The sequence below is a fragment of the Tinamus guttatus genome, unplaced genomic scaffold (assembly GCF_059628265.1).
Source record: "Tinamus guttatus ecotype Peru unplaced genomic scaffold, ASM5962826v1 Tinamus_guttatus_pri_ptg000031l, whole genome shotgun sequence".
Lineage (NCBI taxonomy): Eukaryota > Metazoa > Chordata > Aves > Tinamiformes > Tinamidae > Tinamus > Tinamus guttatus.
Window position 1 is genome coordinate 610,479 of NW_028288565.1, and position 19,838 is coordinate 630,316.

Consider the following 19,838-nt stretch of genomic DNA (forward strand, 5'->3'; position numbering starts at 1 on the left):
CCTCTTTCACTAGCAGTCCCTCTGGATGTGGGGCAGTTTGGGACTGCAAGAATTGGGAGGGACTTTTCTGTAGGCTTCTGTAGTGTGTGTGGGGGGCACTTAGTTCCACTCTGCATGTGAAAAGACTTTCTCTTGCAAGAAACACTGCTATGGCAGTGATGCTGCATGAAGAAAAACACTGGAGAGGCTGCTGCTGAAGTCCCATTGAGCTCTATAAATGCAGGAAATAGCACCAATAACTGGGGCTGAGGAGTGAAAAAGAAGAACAAACATGAGGGGAACATGACAGCTATGGAATGGCTCTCGTTTCTGCATATTTTTCTCCTTCCTACCTTGGGAGGTGGTGCACTGCTGAGGACGTGGAACACTCCTAGGCTTTACTTTGTGTTGTGAGATAGGAAATTGTAAAGAAAGAGGGTAAGGGCAGTTGCTTGGCATGCAGCACTCCTGAGCTGAGAGCCTCTGCAGTGCTCTGGTTCTGAGAGCCTCTGCAGCTTCTCTTGGCAGCCTGAGGAAGTTCTGTGGGCAGATCTATACGGACCATCAAGTATAGGAATATGTAGGAAGAAAGGCAGGTGTAGCCAGGGATGAAAACAGTGGCCTGATTGCTTGATGGATAAAGGTTTTTCTGAGGCCAACTAATATGGGAATATAGAGGATGAGTTAATTGCATCAGTATTGTGAATTGGGGGTGGAAGATATGGGAATACCATGGGACATGGAGGGCTCCAGTTGTGCCCTGGGTTCAGAGCCTTGAAGAGCCTCCAGCCCATCGTGACCTATTTTGGCAGAGGTTCTTTGGCAAAGCGTAGGAAGGGGAGAAACCTCTGCTGCTGACTGTGGCAGCCATGCTGCATGGCCAAAATCACTTTGTGTGCCCCTCCTGCTGGCAATAACCTTGACTTGTCTGCAAAACCTTTGTCCAGAGCAGAGCAGAGCAAAGGGAAGCAGATAGAGAGCACGCTGCCCCTGTGCTGCCCATGGGAGTGAGAGATTTAGGCGCGGGAGGGCAGAACGGTGCCTCTCTTGGTGCCGTCTCCGTGCTGTGCTGGAGGCAGCTTTCCTGCTCGCAGCAGAGAAGTGGGTGGTGGCAGGGGGACGAGGAAGAGGCGACCCGACCTGCGCAAGCTTGGCTTCCTGCAATAACGCTGCGAGGCTGCAGAATGGAGAGGCCTCTCATTTAGGTCCTTTCACCATTTTAGAGCTCTCATTTGGATGGTATTCCCAGTGCCTTGACTCATGGCAGTTCTATGGGTCCCTTTTGGGACTCAGATCCTCTTTCAACATCCTCAGATCCTCTTTTGACATCAGCTTGTATAAATCCTACCTACACCCAAGCATCATTGCACAGCATTATTTTCATCTATAAAGGCTGTTATTTAATCATTCTAACCTTAATTTTGAAAATTAATATAATTCTAATTAATTTAATCTTGACATTTGGAAAACAATTCTGATATTACAGTTCCACCTCTTCTACAAAGAGTACATTTTTGTCCTTGGCAGAGCTGGAGATGGACTTGCGTTGAATGAAGAGCCACTCCACTAGTAACTAGTATTTTGTGCAATGCTTTTCACGGCATTCTCTTCTCATTCATGCTCTTGTATTATTCGCTCCAATCCTCAGAGTCATCTGAGCATAGTGTAAAGAATGGCTTAATTATTCAGCTGGAATACCATTCTTCTAGGTGTGGTAGAATGTCCCTGTACCCTCCTGCTCCTTCCCCCAAGAGCTTGCTTAGGAGCAGTTTTTATGTATCCAATAGCAGAGAAGGAACACACACAAGAGTGTAACTTGAGAACAACACCCGTCATTTTATTTAGAAAACATAACGGACTACTTAGAAAGGGAGGGGGAAAAAAACAATGAGACTTTTCTGGAGGCGGCTGAGGCAGCAGTGCTGGGAAGGGCAGGCTGGGTGCAGATGCTCAGGGGCTGGCACGCTGCAAGAGAGCGGCAGCTGGCCGTAGCAGAGGGAAACCCTTGCTTCCCTCCTGGCAGCAGGAGCGATAGCGCTTCTTCGGTGGGAGCTGTTCAGGACACCTTTCTTCTGGAGACTGCTCTGTAGGAGTGGGAGGGGAGGAGGGGGAAGCGAGGCTCCTCTTGTGATTCCCTCTTGGATTCTGCTTGTGGCTGCTGCCTGATGCTGCTCCCAGCTCAGGCTGAGGGTGGTTGGTGTCTTTGCTGGCCACGGTCCATAGCACATTGTGTGGCTGAGCAGCAGTACTGGGTGTGCTGCAGGCGCCGTCCTGAGTGTGTGGTGAGGGAGGAAATGTCCCGTGAAAGGCCTCTGCCTTGGACATGCCAGCAGCTCCCATTGCACCCATGGCCTCAACACGACAGCAGTCCTCTGGTGGGAGCGGAGTGCTATTTTTCACCTCTGTGGCCCTTTCTTTGTCATGACGCACCTTGACATACATCTGCCTTGGTCTCTTCTTGGTGGAGGTTGCAAGCATCAAATCTGTAAAGCAGATTTGCACAAACTCCTCCTTTTCCAAGGGATCTTTGGAGATGTCTTCCAAATCCTCATTGCAGTAGGAAGGGATGTTGAGTGGCTTGTTGCCTGTTGGAAAGGGATTGGTCTCGTGAGCCGATGTGCCATCTGTATGCTTGGGAGAGCCCGGTGCTTCTGAAGGAGATGGGGGTGTCAGATCCCAGGGCTCTTCTACTTCTTCTTCAGAAATTTCCTCCAAATCCTCAATGCAGTTGAAGACAATATTCATGGGGTCATTGCCTGTGGGACCGGGATGCGTCTCGGGAGGCAATGTGCCATGTGTGTGCTTGGCAGAGCCCGGTGCTTCTGGCAAAGCTGTGGGCGCCAGATGCCAGGGCTGTTGTGGAGCTGGCACCTGGAGGCAGTGGTCAGCCCTTGTGGTGGAGCTGCAGCTGGGCTGCTGCCCCTCATGGGCAGCACAGAGAGGTGCAGGCGCGGGTGCTGGCTGCAGCTCTTGCGTGGAGGTGCTGCTGGCTGCCTGGCTGGCTGTCAGCGGAGGAGCAGAGGAGCTCTCGCCGGGCTCCTGCTCCTGCTCTCCAGGGCAGGCACGCATGCTGGCGCCTGCTGCACCTCGGCCACTGCGCTCCGTTTGCTCAGCCCTTGCTTTAGCCAGGCCGCTTGTCCCTTGGAAGGCTCTTGCTGGCTTGAGATGGGAGGAAAAAGGAGCAGTTGTCCTTTAAAGAAGGCAGGGCAAGGTAGCGATGCTCCAGCTTAGGGAGGAAACGGTGTCGAAGCACAAGCGCTGTCCAGGGAGACTGCAGGTTCCAGAGCAAACATTCCGCCAGAGCCGCTGGCAACCAGCTGCGGGGGCCAAGCAGCCCTTTGAGCCTTGGATATCACAAACACAGAGCCATCGGTGTGGTGCCTTTGCGACGTGCCATCCCTGAGCAACGGCCTCTCCAGTAGGATGGAGGCTGCTCCCGGCCATAGCAAGTGCTTTGCCACCAAAGGCACCTCTGTCAATTCTCTAACAACAGCTCTCTGCTGTGTTTTGTTTCAAAAGGCCAGTCCAGCTCCCCACTGCAGGACTGAAAGTTATGCCTGACCATGTCTAAGGGACTTGTCTAAGGGTAGCTTAACCTTTAGCTTCAGTGCTTCCATATTTCATTGACTTAAAACAATTCTGTATGAAACCTATCTAGCTTCCAGCTAGAGAGAAGCTGCCCTAGCTATAAAACGTGCTGGAAGGAAAACAGGGAGTGCGTCTGCCTTAAAGCCACCCTCATCCCTCAGTGTGTGCAGGGGAAAGAGAGCATTGAAGCACAAGAAAGCACATGCCCTTTAGCTGTGCTCTCCCTAACACAGGACTCAAGAGGCAGGAAGATGCCATTGAATTACCCTTGGGCCTTTCTAGAAATGCTCCAGAAATGTTCCCGCTGGTCTGATCACTCCATCAGTTACTCATGAGTGTTATGGCTGTGGTTACTGATCTGGCACGATTAAAGTGAGTCAAGGTTTGCAGGGCCACCTATCTTCCCTTTGCTCTTTTTCTGCACTCATTCGACACAGAGGAGCAAAAGGGTTTTTTTGGATCCGATAGCCGAGAAGGAACACACACGAGAGTGTGACTTAAGAACACCACCAGTCATTTTATTTAGAAAAGATAAGGAACTACTTAGAAAGGGAGTTTGCTGGAGGTCGCTGAGGCAGCATGACATAACAGCAGGATCAGCATTGCTACTGTATATTGATACTGTGATAATCAAAGCCAAACAAAACAACACACGCACACACACAAGGAAAGAAAACAGAGGAGCCCTGACTCCCATCACCCCCAACTACCACCAAACAGGAGTGTCGTGCATCTTTGCACAGTGTCATCACTCTGATTAGAGAATGGCAGCGAACATGGGGAAGTACAAGCAAGCTTGTCGTTCCAAAGCCTTTCGGCCCTAAAGCCCTAGGGATTTATTCTGAGCCTTTAATCCTAGCCTTAAACCCCTTTAGCCCAAAATCGTACCTCTTTATTCTTATCCTTTTAGCCCCAAGCTGTAGCCCTAGCCTTTCATCCTACCCTTTCCCACTGCTGCTTTTATCTTAGCCTGTGCGGAATCACAGAGGAGCAGGAACAGCCCAGAAGACCCTTCTAAGCCCAGGCCTTGGGTATTTTCACAGCCTTCCCACCAGGGGTGCCAATAACCCAGTGACCGATCCCAGAGAAAGGCACTCCCTAATCTTCTACGGGTGACATCTATATCCCCACATGTCTTTATCTTCACCAGGTGATCTTTTCCTCCTAACTACTCCCATAATTATTGGCCTCAGAAAATCCTTTATCCATCAAGTGATCAGATAATTGTTTTCATCCTTGGCCATAATAACCTTTCATCTATATATTCCCATACCAGCCTTTTTTTTTTTTTTTTTCCCTTTAGTCTTGTTCTAGCCCTTTAGGCCTAAGCCCTTAAGTGCTAACCCCCACAGTCCTGATCTCTTTACCATTTAACCACAAGCCTGTTAGTTCTAAAGCCTTTAACCCTAAGGCATTCAAACCCAGGCCCTTTAGTCCTAAACCATAGCCCCAGCCCATTAATCCTAGCACTTTAATGTTAACCTTTTAAGCCCAGCCATTTAGCTTTTTATCCTTTTAGATCAAGACCCTTAGCCTTAAGCCCTAAGACTTTAATGCTAGCCCTTTAACACTCATCCTTTAATCCTACCCTTTTCATCCTAGCCCTCTAGGCTTTTACCTTTTAGCCCTACCACTTTTGCCCAGAACCCTGGTGCTTTAGCCCTAGCTGTCAAGATCTTTACTGCCTACGAATTAAGCCTAAGCCCTTTAGCCCTAAGCCTTGTTGTCCTAGCCCTTTGGCCACAGCCCTTCAGACCTCAGCCCTAACCCTTTAGTCCTAGCCCAGTACTCCTAGGGCTTTAGCCCTTAGCCCCGGGAATGGGGTTACCGAGCGCCTCTGAAAACCGCCCTGCTTAGAAAACCCCAGCTCCAGGACCCAGCTCCCTGCAGGCGCTGGCAACGATCGACTCCTCGCAGAGCAGCCGGGACAGAGGGAAAAACCCAGACGGAGGTTAAAAAAAAAAAAAAAAAAAAACCTCATTCTTACCTTATTTTTTAAATGTTTAAAGAATTCTAAATGCTATCTACAACCTGGAAAAAAATAATTACACACAAAGTTAGACAAAACAACCTGCAACACCCACCCATCCCCACAGTATCACAGTCACCAGCACACACTCTCTCTTCCTGCTCTAACAGGCAGACACCACCACATTTGCAGAGAGCACCCGGGAATGGGCTGACCGAGCACCTCCGAAAACCGCCCTGCCTAGGAAACCCAGCTCCAGGACCCAGCTCCGTGCAGACACGTTCAGTACCAAAAGCAGCCAAAGTGCAACTGCCCACCAAAGCCGAGCATCGCTCCTGCTATCAGAACCATCTGCTTCCAGCATTTGCTGCATAAGAGCAAACGGATGCAATCACAACGGATGCGGGTCTCGGCGGAGACTACGAACCGGAGCACAAAAAAGCAGCCCGTGTTGAAATGCAGCCAATCGAACCCTGCTCTGGGGGAAGGGGACGTCTGTGTGAGCTGCCCATGGAAGGGGCCCCTTCAGACTTGGCCTGGGAAACTGCTGCTGCAATTTCAGCTCAGGGAAACGGAAACAAAACAAACAAAATACCCCAAACCTAAAAAGATACAGAACAAACCCAAAAAACAAAGCCCCCACCAACAACAAAAAAAATTTATCCCCAACAAAAACACCATTTCTTCCTACCCCCAGCCAAGATTTCTTCTAATGCTCAGAGTTCTCTCAAATCCACCTCAGATTGCCCTGCCCTACCCAATCCAGCATGATAATCATCTACTTCCAAGATCTTAAAAGATGCTACATAACAGACAGGAAGAGCTCAGAGGCAGCTCTCCTTGTAACATAGAATCGTTTTCGGACACTTGAAGATACAAGAAGGATGCTCATTGGAGCCTTGAACTCTCCAGGAATAAAGGCAGAGAAAAGTTGACACAAGGGCAGCTGCCTGCGCCCCAGCCACGGCCACGGCCCTGCCTCCCGCGCCCGCCGCGCGCACGGAAAAGGCCCAGGGCGGCGGGGGACGAGGGGCCGCAGGCAGCGTCCCCAGGAGGGCCGGGACCCGGCCCCAGGACAGGCTCAGGCCAGGTTCACGCTGCGGACGACTCCCAGGAGGGTGTCTGCTCCCGGCAGCGCCAGCGACACGGCTCTGGGATCCCTCCGCAGGGGCTATCGGCTCTCTGGCCAGCCGGGCACCGCTGCCAATTCCAGCGCAGCGAGACCGGCCCTCCCCGCAAGACCTCCCGCTTCCCCGTCTCGGCCTTGGGAGCAGCCCCCAGCGTTTCCGCACAGGCACAGCTGGTGCCAGGGGGCACTTCCAGCTGTTAACTCTTTCCTTCACAGAATCATAGAATCATTAAGGTTGGACGGGACCTCCAGGGATCATCTAGTCCAAGCCCTGCACACGCAGGGTCACCCAGAGCACGTGGCACAGGGCTGCGTCCAGGCGGCCCCTGGAGATCTCCACAGACGGAGACTCCACAGCCTCTCCGGGCAGCCTGTTCCCGTGCTCCATCACCCTCACTGCTAATACGTTTTTCCTTAAGTTCCTGCGGAACTTTCGCTGTTTCAGGTTGCGGCCGTTTCCTCTCGCTCTGTCGGTGCCACCGCTGGGCAGAGGCCGCCCCCTCCCCCCGCCGCCCCCCGCGCCCCAGGAGCGGCGCCGCCACGTGCCGGGGGGGGGGGTTCGCGCATGCGCAGTGCGCTCTGCCTTGCTCGCTGCTGCCCCCGCGTGTCGGGGCGGAGGCGCTGCAGGAGCGGGGCGCGTGCGCGTGCGCAGTGCGGTCGGCGGCCCCTTGTGGCGCGCGGCGCATGCGCGGCGGGCGGCAGGTGCGCGGCGGCGGCGGGAGCGCGCGGGAAGGGCGCGGGGGGGCGGCGCTCGCGGCCCGTGGGGCGGCCGCGGCCGCGTCCTGCCGGCGGGGGCAGCGCCGCGCGGAGGCGGCGGCGGGGCCGGGGGGCCGGGGCGCGGGGCCGGCCTGCCCGTGTGCGGGGTGTCCCGGGAGGGCTGCGCGCGGGGCCGGGGCGGGGGGAGGCCGGGGAGCAGCGAGAGGGGGGGCGGCGGCGGGGGAGGACGTGGCCCCGGCGCTCGGCGTCCTTGGGCCGGGCGGCTCCTGCCGCTGCAGAGCGCTGGGGGCTGGTGACAGGAACCCGAGCCCTCGTTGGGGTGGGTTTGCAGGGCAGCTCCGCGGAGGGGGCCGCGCTGCAGAGAAGCGGCCGGGGCGTCGCGATGCCGTTGCTGCTGCTGCTGGTGTCGGGATCTGGGAGCTGCTGCCTTTGTAGAGGTGTTGATTGAGCAGACATTGGAAACGGAGCAATGTATTAGCTGTTAAATGTCTTTCGTGGACGTGTTCATGTTCATTTGTGATCCCCAAGTGCAGAGGACGGAAGCGTGTCCGAAGAGGATGTCCTGTGTGCAGCGGGTGGGAGCGTTTCTGCCGTTGCCGTTGCCCTGGGCTCAGTGCGGGCTCAGGGCCGACCTGTGGGCAGCCCCAGTGGAGCGGAGTGAGCTCGGCCGTGGGGCCACAAAAGTGGCCACCAAAGTAAGTTTGCTCCAGCAGAGAACGGGCTGACACAGATCCGAGCAGCAGCTCCGTGGTCTGTTTTTTCCTGGTACAAACTGGAAAGAGCAGTAACCACTTTGGTGGTGTAAGACTTTTGGAGGGGAAAAATTCTTTGGAATGGAAATGATTTTGGCAGAGGAAAAAAAATAAGGGTGGATGGGTGACTTTTTCAGAAGCTAAAAAGATTTGGAGGGAAAAAATCAGAAGGAAACATTTGGGGGTAAACATTCCTCTTTTTAGAAGGAATATTTTTTGAGGGAATTTTTGAGCTGGGAATAGGAAAATGTTTTGGGGGAAATTTTCTTGGGAGATGTTGAGAGATAATTATTTTATGGGGGGAAGTTATTGGGAAAGAATAACTTTCTAGTTGGATAAGTTGGGGGAAGATAAATAATATAGGCTCTGTAAATAATATTTTGAAGCAAACATATTCTTTTAGAGATAGTGGGGTTTTTTTGGCTTTGTTTCATATTTGCAACATCTAAAGCAGGCTCCACTTAAATGAATGTAGCAAAATAACTTTGGAGAAATATATAACTCTTCTTAAAAGTTATTGGTGTGTACTAGGCAAATATCTGAAGTTGGGATTTTTTTTTCCCTTTGCTATCACTGTTGTCAAAGAGAAGCCATTTACTGCTGTTCTTCCTGTGGCCCAAATAAAAATAAAAGCTTTCTCATGGTTCTTTCTTGCAGTAGTAAGGTAGCGTTATGTTCTTGCTGAAATGAGTGGAATTGTTGGAATGAGTGTCCAGGCAGTGACATTAAGGAGGAGACCCAAATGTGTGACCTGCTAAAATGAGGGCTGGGGGGCAGCATTGCTCTGGGGAGCAAGTAGATAATATTTTCAACCTGTGGAGTTAGTGGAAGAAGTTCCCTGTCCTTGTCCTTGAATTACTAAATCCCGTCTCTCAGAAATTCTAATGAAGAAAAAGGTAATGAAGACCTTTTAAGTTTGGCTATCCTTCAGTGTTCTTTAAGTGTTTCCTTTAGTGGGTCCAGATGTTAACTTTGAAAGAAAAAGTAGAAAAAATAGCAATCGTTCCTCTTGCAAAGCTGGCTCAAGCTGCAACATTTAAATAGCCATGTTGAGGGTGTTAGTAATCTTAGTGCCTTGAGTCACTTTGTTTTCCTTTACAGAGCTCCTGTAGCCACCAGTAAATCCTGCTGGGAGGATCCGTCGGGGAGATTTCCTACAGAAGGGATGAGGGCAGACGGCTTTGGGAACGGGAGGAATGCGCCGTTGTGGCCTGCTCAGTGCCAGGACGCAGCTGGGTCCTTCGCTAGCGGCGTTTTCATTTTCGCATGTCCCAGTCTGAGCTGCTTCTGCTGATGCCAAAAGCAGTGGTGCAGGTGGAGCGCCGCCAGCTCAGCAGGGCCGGTGAAGCAAAGAGCAGTGGAGAGCAGGTGAGAGCCGGGCCCGGCTCGGTGGGGGTCAGGCCCCAGCCCACGGGGAGGTGGTTCTTCCAGGGCTGCAGTGGGCATGGGAGGCAGGGGCTCCCCTGAGAGTGGGCCAAAGACTGGGATGTGTGAATTTTGGAGAATCTCTTGGTGAAAGTCATCTCTGTTTTCCTGTTAAGGTAAGGTGTAAAATGGGTGCATGCTTTGGGAAGAGCTCCTGTTAGTGTATTTGGTGAGGGGGCTTAATTTCCCTGCCTAGCCGAGGCGTCCGGCCTCGGGGAATTCTGTGTGCGTGGGCGAGCTGAGCTCAGCACTTAGTGCCCAGCGTGGCCTGCAGCGGTGCCGGCAGGCTGGAGTTAACGCTCTGCTTCCCCAGATTTCCTAGATTAGGCCTAGATTTGCTGTAATGCAGGACTCTTCCCTTTTCTTAATGGGCAGTCTTGACCTCAGATCAGCCTGGGAAGCTGAGCCAACACTCGCTTGCCCTGGTGTGAGAGTCAAAATCCCAAAAACGTAACCTGCAGAGCCCAGCTAGAGGAGAAACACGAGGGCAGGGAAAAAGCAAAGAAGGAGGGGAGCAAAAATGGACATTTTCAGTATGTGCTCTCTCAGGCTTCTCAGAAGCTACTTTCAGGCATCATTCCTGTAATTTCTCAGCTTCACACCTTTTGCACAGGGTTTATTTATTTATTTATTTAAAGCCATCCTATTTTCGAAGATCCCTATAGACCAATCTTGTCAATCTATGGTGGCAGCGAGCTAAGCTAGAGATCAAGCCAAGGCAGGGTGAGAGCTGCCTGTTTCCTTCACTATCTTTTTTTTCTTATTTGCCTTGGTCATATAAGTGAAAAACCAAGAATGGGGTAAATTGTTCGCCAGTTGACTGTACCAGTAATATACCAGTAGGAGTCTATAAGACTGCCAAGAAAGACTTTTAATGCTCAAATTATTCTACAGTTTAAACATGCAAACTCAAATGATGTTTTACTGTTTAGCAAAACATATTCAAACAATGCATATAGAAGCTACAGAGAGAAGATGCAGATATTCTGCATGGTACACAAATGCTTGGACATACCTTAAAGATAAAGATGACATGACAGCTGAAACTGGCATACAGAGATTGCACAGTTGGACGTGCAGCATCACTAGGTGCTATGTCTCATGCCATGCACAATAGCAGCATGATACACGTTCTTTATTGGTTTTAATGTTGTTCCATTTTCAAAAAATGCAGAATGTGTATCTTATTCTCAGTTGTTTTTAAGAATATCTCTGTTAAATTTTGTTTGTTTGTTTGTTTGTTTTTTGGACTTCTGGATTGAAGAGGTGTCCATCTCCACATCTCCATGCCAGGAGCCCTGGGCGCAGGTGACGGCATCGCCTCGGGACAGGGAGAGGCCAGAGGGGCCGGGGAACCGCAGCACAGGCCAGCTGCAGGTGAAAGGAAGGTGAGTCTGGTGTATATATATATATATATGTATATGTTGTGTGTGTGTGTGTGTAATGGTTAGGGGTAGCATCGCTGTCCCGTCCCCACGAGTCCGAGATTGCAGCAGTTCCCCCACATCTGTCAGTGCGGAGGGCAGTTCGGGAGGGCCCAGACCCACCACCCCTGGCCTTTAACAAACTGGCCCAGAATTAAAGATTTAGGAGGGAAGAAAACCCTACAAATCCAAAAGACATCTCTGATTACACCTACTGAGAGCTGAGAGGACCTCTTCAGTTAATACGCACTCACAGGGTCAGTTTTAGGATTTAGCTTAGGGTTTAGTTTTAGCTCCTACCCTGCGTTCTTCCTGCAGTGCTGTGTTTCTACTCGCTGTTTTTAGCAGGATTATGGGATTTTGAAGTCAGGCACCCAACTCTGCTACTGTTCCCAGAGGCAGGAAAAAAAAAAAAAAAAAAGGTAACTTGTAGGAAGTGTCACTCCCCAGTAGCATTACATAAGGGAAGACCACTGATATTTACTCACTTATACACATACACTTTTAAAACACCATAGTTACAGTCTCATGCTGAGAGTGGCAGCACAAAAAAAGTAGAACCAAAGAGCCAGAGTTTTATCAGAAGATTGTTTCTGGGTCTGCCTTTCCCACTCCATCCCTTCTTTTTCGGTGTGAGAAGTTTCCCTGTTACCACAGAATGAGCCAACAGCAACTACCTGGTGAAAGGTGCATTTAAGATGTCAGGATTTCAACATCATCTTCAAGGGGTAAGCAATGCGTTTTTACTTCAGTAATTTTTTCCCTCTCCTCTCCCTGGAGGTGCAAGAAAAATTTCCTGGTGCCCACTGGTGCAAGCAGGTCCGGGATGGGGCTTTCACACCAAAACAAGAATTGTGTTCCCTTAACTTACAGGCATCTACTTTAGAAATCTGGACGTTTTATTTTCCACGTTTAAGTGAAGCCTGGACAAAACTTGCATCTGTAACACGTCCAAGAAAGCAACTGAGATATAGTCTTGGTAATAGGCTCCTTTTGTGTTTTTTTTTTTTTTTTTGTCTAAGATGCAGACAGACCAGTCTCATCAATCTATGGCAACAACCAGCTAAGTTGGAGATGAAGCCGCCAAGGCAAGGTGAGAGCTTCCTGTATTGTTCACTGTACATTTTTCTTGTTTGCCTTAGTTATGTAACTGATAAACCAAGAAGGGGGTAAACTGTCACATGAGGTGCTTAATATACCAGTAAGAAGAAAGATTTTTAATGCTCAAATTATTCTGCAATTAAAACGGACAAGCTCAAATGATGTTTTACTTTTTGTTAGAACATATTCAAACAATATAAAGTATGTATATGCTTTATATATATCTATACATATAAAATAAGCATATCAATCTTTTTTCTATATGGATGTATATAAAATATATATATGGTTATAAAATATATCCATATATATATCATATATATGTTTAGAAGTACTCTTCATTGAACTATACACAGCTAACAGAAGAGAATGCAATCAAAATATTATTTTTAATCAAGTAGAAATGAAGTGTTCTGAAGAGCGCATTATGAAGCACTGTAGAGGTTTCTAATTATTTTTTTCATTTCCTGATAAGAAAAAAACAAATTATCATAAGCACAAATAGAAGTTTAAGAACCTGATAGTTTATTTCTTCACACAAAGTTAAAGAATCTGTAAATACATCCAAATGTTGGTGATATTTAGCAAGAACATGTGCTAAAAGCATCACAATGCTTCTATATTCTCTGCAGTTTCAGAGACATCCCTATGTGTCCAGAAGAGTAGAGGATACAGAGCCTGGAGCAACAGTTGTTTCAGCAGGTAGGAAGAGATCCTCCCTGAGAAACCACAACTAAAAGCTGAGAAAGTTACTTTGTGACTGCACAATAGTTAATTTACCTTTGCTACTTGCCCAGAGCACTCAGAAGAAGAGAGAACTGTACTTAAAGCTAAAGGAAAAGGGAGAAAGCAAAGAAATCCAGGCATGTTTAATTTGAGCATTCCAATATTAAGTTGCAGAAGCCCACAAGTCCTGGATAACATAAATATTTTCCTTTCTCAAGCTAGTATGTGGCATTACAGGAGATGAGAAGGGAACGTTTTTCAGGCATGACCTCCCTGAATCCAGAATATCCTTATTCCTGCACAGTGAGAACAGAGCGTCCATTCTAACTCTTAATCTGATGTGAAAGAAGAGATTGAGATACCAGTGCCTAAGGAAAGAGGCTCCCTCTTTTCAAGGTGAACTGCAGAGGGACCAAGAATTGTATCTGTTCTCACACACAAGCGCCTCGGGGACGAGTGGCCTCATGGCTCTTTGGATCTGAGAACTCGATTTCCAGCATACCTAAACCAAATCAACACTGGGATTGCCTGGTTTGGGTGGTGGGTGCCTCCTGAAGACATTTGCTGACTGCTGACAACTCCTAAATCCTCTTTTACAGGGAAAGGACAGAGAACCTGAATAATTCCTGTAAAACCTGCCCAGGCAGAAACCTCCCTTTATATCAAATTGGAGACACTTGAACTTCGAAGTTCAGAAGAGATGATTGGGAAACTAAAGAAAAATCTCCAACTCTTCTTATGCTTTATAATTATTTTAAAGCTGTTGAGGAAAGGAAGGACTTAAGTATTCCCATGTTTGCCTACTTGTAGGGGGAGAAAGAGTAAGTAAGAGACTGAGAAGAGCACCCTCCTTTCATGATCCCCCCCATCCCTAAAGAGAGAAAGAGAGAGAGAAAGAGAGAGAGAGAGAGAAAAAAGAGCAAGAAAAGCTTTCCACAGCCTCCAAGGTTAATTGCTTTGAAGGAGTTGTGCGGGTGGAACCATTGTCTTCAAGTCCAATCTTTTTTTTCTCCTGCTGAAACTGCAAATCATGATGCCAAATTTAACAATGGTTTTGCAATATGGATAAATGTCTTCCATACGAAAATGACTAAGTCTTATGACAACTAAGCACTAAAGCAATTAATATGAAATAAGCATGATATCCAGAGTGCATGCAGACTGTGTAACAGTGATAGAACACTGTATATAAGCATTAGAAAATATATATAAAATTGACCATAAAGAGTTTAGTTTTGTCATAATTGTTCCAGTGCTGGTAAATGCACTGGCTGAAGAGAGCATATATTTTTTCCAGGTAAAAGATGTTGAAGTTCCTTGTTAGCTTAGTGACACCATCCAGCAGATGCCGAAAACAAAATGGAGACAACACAAGTTTAAAATAGCATGAGACCTTCTGGAAAAGCTTTTCAAGTCTTCAGGAGCTAAACAATCACATCACAGCACCACTGACTGCCAACACTGTTCAGGAGCTGTGCGTGGAGTGAGGCTGTCGGACCCACCGACAGCAACCAGGCAAGTGGAAATAGTGCCCACAACTGCCCATCAACCTCTGCTTCCCTCACAGCAGCGAGGGGAGAGAGTTCCCCACTTTGTTCTAAAGAACACTGAAAACAGACATACCACAAGCTTGCTGTAATCCCTCACAACTGGGGCATCTGGCTCTTTAGGAATTCCCACGGCTTTCTCCCTGTTCATCCGTTGCTGCTGTTCTGCCTGAGAACATCCCGCTGGACTCTCACAACGCATGTAAGTTTCTGGAATGAAAACACTTTCTTAGATCATGATTTCTGTTTGTCTGGCACATGGCTATCCATCAGCTATCCCACAAGGGGCATCCAGTCTTTCTCTGCAGTTCCGTGTTATTTGTTCACTGAGAAATACTTGGCTTCTACTTTCTCCTCCATAAAAAATAGGAACCAAGATAAAAAAGCAGTAGGAGTGAAAAGCCCAGGGTTGCGAGGAGAAAAAAAGCAGTAGTCATAGATTGCCATTACAGAAGGGCGTATTTAAGGAAGTTGAATGTTAAGAAAACACATCTCCCATTTGAAGCAAGCATTAGGATGTAAGTCATCTCTGCTACATTATGTACTAAATGTACACAGGTTACAGCTTCTTATTCTAAGCTGCTCGTTATCAGAAAGATGCACGTGCAATAAAAGAAAGCAAATGGTCATTGGTTTTCAAGGAGATCATAGAATCAAAGAATCCTTAAGGTTGGAAGGGACCTCCAGGGATCATCTAGTCCAACCTCCCTGCACACACAGGGTCACTAGAGCACGTGGCACAGGGCTGCGTCCAGGCGGCCCTTGGAGATCTCCAGAGACGGAGACTCCACAGCCTCTCTGGGCAGCCTGTTCCAGTGCTCTGTCACCCTCACTGTTAAGAAAATTTTCCTTAAGTTCCTGTGGAATGTTTGATGCTTTACTTTGTGGCCGTTTCCTCTAGTTCTGTCAGTGGCCACTACTGAAAAGAGGCCACCACCATCCTCCTCACTGCCTCCCTTGAGGTAGTTTCACACACATAGAAATGTAAATGCAGTGTTAACAAGTCCTATTTTCACTGTGCCAGACCAAAGCACAATAAATGATCCTCTTGTCTTTTATGCCTAATGCTTTGAGGAGCAAAAGCTTTATGAGCATTTTCAGAGCACTCACCTTTAGTCCTCTCTCAGTATAGATTAGTGTAGATCTGCTCATACCCTCTTTGGCAGAGGCAAATTACCCCTCATAGTCTTATTCTCTAGTCATTGTCTATGTAAAAGAGGTATCAGCTGCCACGATGGGAAAGTACCACTGAGGTGGGTACAAGACCAAAATTCAGGAGAAAACTGGAACATAATCCAAAACAAGTGCCTGAGTGTTAAGAAGTCCTTAAAACTTACTACCCAATTTAGGCAGGAACGACTAATCAAGTTAAACACGGAGGAGCATTTATTTGAAAAGTACATAGCACAGAGTAAAATAAGTGCTAGATACAATATCCCACCTTGCTCATCTAACAAGATAAACTATATTTTTTTCCCATTATTCTGTTTTTGAGCCCCAAATGTCGGTGATGTCTCCTCTGAGCCTGAAATGGATGGGATGAAATAAGTAAAATTTCCCAATAGCTGCTCCCATCTTCAACCTTGTGATCTTTGAAAAAACAAAAAGCAACAATAGTGACTCCAACCCTAAGCTGAGATACTGGAACTAGTCTTTCTTTTCTTGGCATATGCTGTGAAGTTTGTCTGTGATATAAGTGAAGGGAAAAATTTTCACAAGCTTACAGTGCATCTCTCCCATTTCACCTTCTATCTCTGTCGTAATTCCAGAATAATTTTCCTGGGTTGGCCACTCAATGCTTTGACAATATTTTGGCAGAATTGCACTGAGGGCTGAGAAAAACAGGATTTTTAGGGGTTGGAAAAGTAAGGCATTCTTCAGAAAGGTGACAGCAGATGTAAAAAGCCACTGGCGTGAGGTCTCATAGCCGTAAGAAAGGCCATAGAAGACGATGAAAAATGATGATAGCCCCATGACAACAATAATGAATGTCCAGGAGAAGGAGGCACATCTCCGGCATAAAACTGAGTGCGATGGCTTGCGATAGAGCAGGGGGACAGTGCTTTGTATTTTCTTCTGCCTCTGCAAGTTGTCCCCTTCTGGTGTCTTGAGAGGTTCCTCCTGCTGATACTTAAATCATAGAATCATAGAATCATAGAATGCTTAGGGTTGGAAGGGACCTTTAGAGATCATCTAGTCCAACCCCCCTGCATACGCAGGGACACCTAGAGCACGTGGCACAGGACTGCATCCAAGCGGGTTTTGAAGATCTCCAGAGAAGGAGACTCTACAACCTCTCTGGGCAGCCTGTTCCAGTGCTCTGTCACCCTCACTGTTAAGAAATTTTTCCTTAAGTTCCTATGGAATTTTTGATGTTTCAACATTCCTCTAGTCCTCTAGGCCATTTCCTCTAGTCCTATCAGTGGCCACCACTGAAAAGAGACCATCCCCGTCCTCTGCACTCCCTCCCTTGAGGTATTTATATACACTGATTAGATCCCCTCTCAGCCTTCTCTTCTCCAGGCTGAACAGGCCCAGCTCCCTCAGCCTCTCCTCATAGGGCAGATGTTCCAGGCCCCTGATCATCCTTGTAGCCCTGCGCTGGACTCTCTCCAGCAGCTCCACATCCCTCTTGTACTGTGGAGCCCAGAACTGGACACAATACTCCAGATGCGGCCTCACCAGGGCTGAGTAGAGGGGCAGGATCACCTCCCTCGACCTGCTAGAGACGCTCTTCTTAATGCAGCCCAGGATTCCATTGGCCTTCTTGGCCACGAGGGCACACTGCTGCCTCATGGTCAACTTATCATCCACCATGACACCCAGGTCTTTCTCTGAAGAGCTGCTCTCCACAAGGTCGGTCCCCAGCCTGTACTGGTGTCTGGGGTTATTCCTCCCCAGGTGCAGGACCTTGCACTTGGCCTTGTTGAATTGCATGAGGTTTTTCACTGCCCAGTTGTCCAGTCTGTCCAGGTCCCTCTGGATGGCAGCACAGCCCTCTGGGGTATCAGCTACTCCTCCCAGTTTCGTGTCATCAGCAAACTTGCTGAGGGAGCACTCTGTGCCTTCATCCAGGTCATTGATGAATAAATTGAACAGGACTGGACCAAGGACTGACCCCTGGGGGACCCCACTAGCCACAGGCCTCCAAGTAGACTCTGCACCGCTGATCACCACTCTCTGGGCCCTGCCATCCAGCCAGTTCCTAATCCATCTCACTGTCCACTCATCTATCCCACACTTCCGGAGCTTGCCCAGGAGGATGTTGTGAGGGACGGTGTCAAAAGCCTTGGTGAAGTCGAGATAGACGACATCCACCGCTCTCCCCTCGTCTATCCAGCCGGTCATTTCATCATAGAAGCCTATCAGGTTAGTCAGGCAAGATTTCCCCTTTGTGAATCCATGCTGACTACTCTTGAGCACCTTCTTGTCCTCCATGTGCCTGGAGACAACAGCCAGTATGAGCCGTTCCATCACTTTTCTGGGGACGGAGGTGGGGCTCACTGGCCTGTAGCTGCCTGGGTCCTCCTTCTTGCCTTTTTTGAAGACTGGCGTGATATTGGCCTTCTTCCAGTCTTCCGGCACCTCCCCCGTTCTCCAGGATCTTTCAAAGATGATGGAGAGCGGCTTAGCTATGGCATCTGCCAGCTCCCGCAGCACTCTGGGGTGCATCCCATCAGGGCCCATGGATTTGTGGGTATCGAGGTTCCTTAGGTGCTCTCTGACCCAATCTTCCTCTACCCAGGGCAAGTCTTCCTCTCCACCAGCTTCTTCTCTTGTCTCTAGGGCCTGGGGCTCTAAAGGGCTGCCCTTGGTAAACACCGAAGCAAAGAAGGCATTGAGCAACTCTGCTTTTTCTGTGTTATTTGTAACCAAGGTGCCCATCCCGTCCTCCAGTGGACCCACGTTTTCCCTGATCTTCCTTTTGCTGTTAATGTATTTGAAGAAATTTGTTTTGTTATTTTTAACGTCCCTTGCCAGATTGCCTTCCAGACGTGCCTTAGCTTTCCTTGTCGCATCTCTGCACTCCCTGACTACGTTCCTGTATTTCTCCCAGGGGACCTGTCCTTTTTTCCACATTCTGTATACCGCTGCCTTCTGCTTGAGCATTGCCACAAGCTCCCGGCTCATCCACGCAGGTCGCCTGCCCCCTCTGCCTCCCTTCCTACACACAGGGATGCACTGTTGCTGGGCATGGAGGAAGTGCCGCTTGAAAACTAACCAGCTCTCTTGGGCCCCCCTTCCTTCTAGAGCACTAGCCCATGGGATTCTACCGAGGAGGTCTCTGAAGAGGCTAAAGTTGGCCCTCCTGAAGTCCATCGTCACAAGGCTACTTACAGCCCTGCCTCCTCCTCGCTGAATCGTGAACTCCACCAACTCATGGTCACTGCAGCCGAGGCTACCCCCCACCTTAACATCTCCTACTAGGCCCTCCCTATTTGATAGCACGAGGTCCAGTAGCCCACCTCTCCTCGTCGGCTCCTCCACAACCTGCGTCAAAAAGTTATCGTCGACGCTCTGCAGGAACCTCCAGGACTGCTTATGCCTGGCTGTGTTGTCCTCCCAGTTGATGTCGGGGTAGTTGAAGTCCCCCATGAGAACCAGGGCCTGTGACCGTGAGGCAACATCCAGCTGCCTATAGAAGGCCTCATCAACCTCCTCGTCTTGGTCAGGTGGCCTGTAGCAGACACCCACCACAGTGTCTCCCACATTAGCCTGCCCTCTAATCCTTACCCACAAGCTCTCAACTCGCTCATCCTCGACTCCCAGGTTGAGCTCCATGCATTCCAGTTGCTCTCTCACATAAAGAGCAACTCCACCACCTCGCCTTCCCAGCCTGTCCTTCCTAAAGAGCACATAGCCTTCCATGGCAGCGCTCCAGTCGTGCGAGCTATCCCACCACGTCTCTGTGATTCCGATGAGAGACGTGGTGGGATAGCTCGCACGACTGGAGCGCTGTGAGAAATGAGGCAGTTATGAGCATGTGTAGGGGAATGGTGATGAAAGCCCTTTCAGCTGCTAATGTTATTGATCTGCAAAAGCTTGTGGGTGCTGGGGATTCTTCCCTTTTGTCAACACTGAAAAATATAAAGTTGACAAGCAGCTCTAGGAGCAGTGTGGCCAAAGCGCATGATAATCTTTGGAGCCTGCTGAAGGTGCCGGTGCCAGTGTGAGCAAAAACTGAGAACCACAGGTGACCATCTCTGAGGTTTGCTGCAAGCTTAATCCAAAAATAGTCAATTCTGCTGAGCTGTGCATTTGGGTTCATGGCAAAGAATGTCCTTTTGAATAAAAAGTTAGGTAGGTTGTGAAAGGAGAGTCCTTCTGGATGTGCTGCCACCTGTGTTAGAAAATGTGCAGGCTTTTAATGCTGAAAAGGCTTTGAGGTCTAGGCAGTCCTATGAGTAAGTGAAACATTAGGGAATAGTCTTTGGATTTTTCCTGTTTCCTGAGATACTGCTGAGAGCGCTCTTAAAGACT

General features: G+C 48.8%; 1 protein-coding gene across 1 annotated transcript in view; it reads right to left on the minus strand.

Moving 5' to 3' along the window:
- Positions 1-1,929: 1,929 nt before the first annotated feature.
- LOC148596096 (protein maestro-like) overlaps positions 1,930-19,838 on the minus strand; it is a 33,506-nt gene continuing 15,597 nt past the window's right edge. Inside the window, exons 6-7 of the mRNA XM_088530787.1 lie at positions 2,410-2,564; positions 1,930-1,944 (exon numbers count right to left, since the gene is read on the minus strand). Of these exons, the coding sequence (XP_088386913.1) occupies positions 1,930-1,944; positions 2,410-2,564 (170 nt within the window). The remainder of the gene's footprint in view (positions 1,945-2,409; positions 2,565-19,838) is intronic.